Source organism: Cyprinodon variegatus, unplaced genomic scaffold (assembly GCF_000732505.1).
Source record: "Cyprinodon variegatus isolate N-32 unplaced genomic scaffold, C_variegatus-1.0 Scaffold582, whole genome shotgun sequence".
NCBI lineage: Eukaryota > Metazoa > Chordata > Actinopteri > Cyprinodontiformes > Cyprinodontidae > Cyprinodon > Cyprinodon variegatus.
Genome location: NW_015151035.1, coordinates 393084 through 399531, shown reverse-complemented (window position 1 = coordinate 399531; position 6448 = coordinate 393084). Strand labels below are relative to the sequence as shown.

General features: G+C 34.9%; 1 protein-coding gene across 1 annotated transcript in view; it reads left to right on the top strand.

Annotated features, from left to right (window-relative positions):
- The window catches only part of LOC107095888 (paralemmin-3-like), a 29518-nt gene that overhangs the window by 12769 nt on the left and 10301 nt on the right, over positions 1 to 6448 (top strand). Inside the window, exons 3-6 of the mRNA XM_015392255.1 lie at positions 3592 to 3719; positions 3874 to 3922; positions 4723 to 4753; positions 5948 to 5998. Coding sequence (XP_015247741.1) covers positions 3592 to 3719; positions 3874 to 3922; positions 4723 to 4753; positions 5948 to 5998 — 259 coding nt within the window. The remainder of the gene's footprint in view (positions 1 to 3591; positions 3720 to 3873; positions 3923 to 4722; positions 4754 to 5947; positions 5999 to 6448) is intronic.

The following is a 6448-nucleotide window of genomic DNA, read 5'->3' as shown; positions in this document are numbered from 1 at the left end:
CCAATGAGGACGGGGCACCACCTGGTGGAGGAGGAAAGGAAACACAAAAACAGACCACACAAACTGGATTTCTGACAGTATGAAAATTATTAATGATGTTTTTGAGAGTATTAGATGTATTTTACATTCTGTCCATTAAGTTGCTTTTCTGATGCCACCATCTGACATCAGGTTTCTCAACTCTCACTCCCACTTATTTATGTAAAAAAATACCATGGTGATCAAAATCCAGTCCGTGTTTTTAATACAACCTTAGTGCTAACACAGGAGGACAGGTTCATACCCAGTCCGTATTCCCACCTGTTCACCTTGCCAGATATTGAACAAAGACAGTTCTTATGAGGTATGTCATTTACATTTTTTTCTTATCTCATCTGTGCTAGGATAATTCAGTTTTTTTTTTTATTATTGAAGATTTTAAGCAATCTAGTACTTGAGTTCAGATTTGCCTCTTAAACCCATAGAAGCTCCACAAAAAGATAAAGAACCATTGCATTTTATTTTTCAAAAGAACAGCCACCAAAGAAAAGAGCAACCACATTCAGAGAGGATGTGCAGAACAGCTCAGTTATCCAGGCTTCATAACGCGAAAACCACAGGGATGTTCTCATTTTATTCTTACTTATTAATTTATTCTTATTTTGGCCTATTGAATATGTTAACTTATTTTTCCATCACACATTCCAAATAAAACATCCAGAGAAGCGTTGGCTTGTGTCATGGTGAGTTTTTATAAAATCTACAGCCTCCTAGAAGGTCTGAATTGTTTTGCTGTTTTGTCAATTGTGAGAAAAACTGATAAAATAATTAATGAAAAAAAAAATATATAAATAAATAAAATAATGAATTAAGCTTTTAATCCTTAGCCTATTACCAAATATTCATACACAGTGTAGTTTGCATGGGATTTGATTGCACTAGTTCATGTATAAGTGCCAGTAATCCACTGATAACTTAGTAGTTTCCCATTGTTTATTTTACTTAAACTGCAGGGAACAATTAATAAATAAAGTTGTGGAATTCTTAGTTTACAGTATATTTAAGATGTAAGTATTTTAGTAGGGCCCATTCTGCTTTACTTCAATTCTCTAAAAATCAGAATATAGAAAATAATATATATATTGTGAGAAAAATGTTCCAACTAACTACAGATCACTTATTGTTACTCAGTTATATTTACTGTGCTATACAAATCCCACATTCTGACACTTTATTTCTTTAGTTGGATCCTCTGAAAACTTCCAACCTATCCTCATTGCCTTTTGATCGAACTATTTCAAAATCTCACCTCAAGGTTTGGTGAAAAGCTGGCAGCCCAGTGACATGCTCAAAGCAGTCCGCCAAAATATGATTACAACATCCTTATCTGTATTATAGTTGTGTCTTTATTTAGATGATGCACTATATACTGTAAAAGTTTAACAAAACCTTAGCAAAAAGTAGTATACTTGAAGTAAACTCTATTAAGAATACTTACGGTAAGTATAAGTACAACTTTAGAAAGTATACTGAACAATGTACTTTTAGTGTACTTGAACTATTACTAAAGTAATACTTCTTCGAACTAAGTTGGGACATTTTTAAGTTTACTAAAGTATGCTTAAAGTATACTAACAGTATAGTAACAATAAAGTAAACAATAGTATATAGTAGTATAGTAATAGTATATGAAATATAGTTTAGAAAAGTAAACTCTAAGTGCACTGCCTGATTTTAAGTATGAAATTAGTGCACTTTTAGTATACTTGAATGAACTACTTTTTGCTAAGGGAAATCTAAACATAAAACTCTTCATTTATACATTATATTTTACACATTCAACCCCTAAAAATGGGCTGCTGGAAGTAGGATAGGATCCCATTTCTGGGACAGATCAGTTATAGTCATTATATAACAAAAGGGATAGAAATGCATTAATTATCTCGGAAAAGTTAGATTTCTGTTTAGCTCACTTTTTATGATTAGGGAGAGAAAAAAGTCAATTTGTTCTTTTTCATAAAACAATCAATGTATTGCGGTTGAGCGTGTGCCACTGAACTCATATCCGATACAAGGAGCGCAATATTTGACTTTAAGCTGTCCTAAGTCCTTAGTAGTTTAACTGTGACTTTCAAAGTTGAGATTTTCAATTAATTCAAAGACTGAAAAGATGTGTCTGTGGCAAAATTACAAGCATCCCTCTGCTCATCTCTATGCTAAGTTAGCTTAGGCTAAGCTAACTGCCCCAGTGCTCATCCTCACCCATGCTAAGCGGCTGTGGCGGCTAACTTCTTTGTGACCAAGAAAAGTAGATACCAACAAAAATAATTCCTCGAATGTAAGATATCTGACTTTTTTTTTATCTGTGTTTAATATTCTTTGGTTAATTTTATTTATTGTGATATTATTTAGTTATTTTTCCAAAGGCTACAGTAGGTTATAGCTGTTGAATGTAGCCTAGTGGCAGTTGGTGCAAATTCTTGGTTTGTTTTCTGGATTTTAGTTAGCTTTTTTGATTCTTTAAAATTCATAAAGGTTGTGTAGATTACAGCTTGGCATCATTTTCAGTTTTAACATCCTTACACTAATTATATAAGATCTGATATATTTAAGATGACGTGTGTAGCAAAGATGCTAACAGTTTGCCGTTGACACTTCTGGTACGGTTTAGTGAATTGGAGAATATTTATGAATGTGTTTCTATGTGAGTTTATTTTTCAAAGTACTTTATTTTCCAAAGAGAAAACAAAAAGTCACTTATATTAGCTAAGGTACCTTATCTAATGTGGGTGATTGGCTGAGGAAGAGGATTCTTGTGCCATTCCATTTTTTTCAAATTTTACTTTCACCTAAAACACCAACTTTGTCATTCTTTTTCCAGCAGGATTGTTTTAAAAACCTTTGTGTATCCCTATAACCCAACAAAGGTTCCTAGATTTATTCTCCATAGCATGAATTCTACATGATTTGCTTGTCGGTTGGGGTCACAGTGAGCTGGTGCATATGGGCTTATTTGGCAAAAAGCATGCTGCAACTGGGACAGGTTGTCAGTACAGTAAAGGCACATACGAGCATGCACACACACTATACCTAATAGCAATTAAGAGTCACCAATCAATCCCACATTCATCATTTTAAACTGAGCCGGAGAGAACCTGCAAACTCCATGCACCTTAGGCTGACTCTTTCTCTTGGCAAACTGTGCCACGATGTTCCATATCATGAACTATCACCTACTTTATTTTGTTCAAAGGCTCTGGTTAAACATAATTTATCTCTACAACTATTGTCTTGTGTATCTTGTACCTTCTTAAGTTCAAACTGTATGTCTTTTAGTTTCCTCTCCTAATCTGACACAAAAAGAGTGAGAAAATAGATTTGTCTTAAGATTACTAGATTAATCTCTAGGTAAGCTGATGTAAGCAACTGGTGTTAAAGAAGTGATTGATGAATATCAAGAAATGTTTTTCATGTTTAATTTATAAAACTTTCCCAAACAAGAAGCATAAATTATACTACTAAATGCTGTGTTGTATTGATTTATACTCCATCCCAAAATAATTCCTAAGTTGATTAAAACTCTTCTCTTTTCCCCTCTTGTTTGCATTCTAGAGGAAGTCTTTAAGAGATCAGTGGCTGATGGAAGGAAGTCCATTATCTCCCTTGTCACCAAACTCCCAGAACACCTTTTCGTCTCTGTGGGGAACTCATGACCAGGATATGGAAGAGCAGAATGACAAGTACTGTGTTAGCATAGAGATAAATGCCACATCTTTTACTGTCAAAATTTTTTCAACCCCTCATATTTTTCTTCACAATCATCTGTGTTGCTCTGTAAAGAATAATAGCATCACTGTTTTCACCCGTACTTACACAGTTGTGTGTCCGTCTCAGGTTGCAGTCGGGTGACCAGCAGGCGACTGTGCAAGCGGATCATGGAATGGTGAGGAAATCACTGAAGCAAACACACACTGGGAGTAAAGACACAAAAGAGGGGTGGGAATACGTGTAGAACGTGTTTGGTGCATCACCTTCCATTAGGGAGGAAATTTCCCACACTGCCTCTCTCTGGCTCTCAGCCATGTATAATGCATGTCGTCGCTCATTCTACCTTTGATGTAGCACTTTCTGTTGAAAAGCAGGAACTTTATGAATGCACGGCATCCGGTTTCATAAACATTACAGAGCTTGATCCACCCTTGAATAATTGTTTTACGAGCAGTTATGTGTTTGTTCAGCACCTTGCTTGATATTGGAGCAGAAATGCTGTCTGAAGTTTTCTACTGTTGCTCTAGGACGTCTCCTTCAGTTTCTCTTCATTACATCAACCTTCAGCTTGAATTTTCAATTGAAAGATGAGAGACATTATAATTCATTCAAACTCGGAGGCAACATTTTTATATATATTTTAGCATAATTCCTCTGAAAAGCAAGTGAGACTGATAATTTATTGGGAGCTTTTGATATCTGATGTTAGAAGGGGTAATAAAATGGTTGCTGTTTCTGAGAAGAGCTGGAACTGGGCAACTGTTTGCTTTTTTGGACGACGCAGAAGCCTGTTTTAAATGCCAGGGATATACAATCAAGCCACAAATATTTTCATAGGTGATTCATGTTACAGATACAGATTGGACAGTCACAAGGAGAATTGTGTTATAAAATAAGAGTAATATTTTTTCTGACATGAGAGATTGATCTTTTCAAATGCTTATTATAGAAATTTTCCCTCTTTTTACCTCACAGGAGGCTGAAAAAGTGTTTGAAACCCGAGCAGGTGAGTGGAATTAAATGAACATGAAGCTGACACCTTTTCAAAGTGTTTTCCACCCTTACAGGATTATCTCTTTACTCTTTCTTTATATTGTTTCTACAAATATAACCTGCGTGAATACAAAAATTTCGTTTTTAGATAGTTATCTCAGTGATTTGCAAGGTTTTTCCAAAGCTTGTCTCTGTCACAGCAGAAATATGCATGTTTTAGAACAAATAAAATCAATGCAAGTCTAATATTTTTAGTTTATTCAAAGATATACGCCTGCTGTATGTCGAAATAAGCATTAAAAAGCGTAAGCTAAGTGGTAAAATGATACGGAGCCGACTTAGCAGGAAAGACTATTCGGCTATTTTAACACCCTTGCCATATATTTGTGCCTTTATTTTAGGGTCTGGTCATAAACTGTTTAATTAGTGTCAAAATTGAATATTTTGGCCGCAACCATGTAAAACATCAGAAAGAGGTGCATATCAACTACTATGAAGTGATAAATGGAGATGAGGGTTTTCCATCACTCTGAAAACGTTCTTCTGATTCTTGACCTGCAGGTTACCAGATTGTAACGGCCAAATGTATTTAATTTATTTTTATCATAGCAGTATCGCCATGTTTAATTCTATCCTCTTTTTTTTTCTAAGGTTATTTTGTTACATTCTTTGCATATGTATACAATTTATGAACCAAAACATAAAAGGAAAAACACATGTATTTTTACATGAAATCTTAAATTACTCTTTAGTTGATTAATCAGATAAGAAATACTTTCTGATGTCCCTTTGTGCATTAAAATTGCAATAATTATGTAGCCTGAGAAGCTCTTACATCAGGTATTTATGTAACTGAGAAGCAGAACGTAGCTTTCATCCATCTGGACACCTTTTTATAATGCTTGCATGTTCATCTGTCCAAATCCATCTGACCTTTCACTAACGCAAATACACTTTACTGTCTATCATCACAGCAGCTCTGCTTCATTGCTCTGCTGACTCATTTTATTCCCTTTTTTCCATTTGAAAGCAATGAATTTGAATGAGAGCTTCCTAAATTAATAACATAGAGGATCCTTAGTACAGCTTTGGTCCCTCCTTGTAGCATCTCATGGTATTGGTTTATCAAAAATATAGATGTGTTGATTAAATCCACTACTGTAATACAGTTTATGGTTGTAGTTCAAAATGTATTTTTCTTTCTTAGAAATCAACCACATTGTTTTGGAGAATGAAGACATCATTCCATTTGGATCAGGTGAGTAAAAACAACCTTTAGGAAAGAAAATCCCACTGCGTCAAATTACATCCTGATGCTTTATTTCAGCTACGAATCCTCCGGTCCTTCGATCAGCAATCAGAATCAGCAATACTTTAATAAATCCAGAGGGAAATTACTTTTGTTACACGCTCCTGATACAAACATTTATATACATATATATATATATATATATATATATATATATATATATATATATATATATATATCTCTACACTCACCGGCCACTTTATTAGGTACCCCATGCTAGTAACGGGTTGGACCCCCTTTTGCCTTCAGAACTGCCTCAATTCTTCGTGGCATAGATTCAACAAGGTGCTGGAAGCATTCCTCAGGGAGTTTGGTCCATATTGACATGATGGCATCACACAGTTGCCGCAGATTTGTGATGCCATCATGTCAATATGGACCAAACTCCCTGAGGAATGC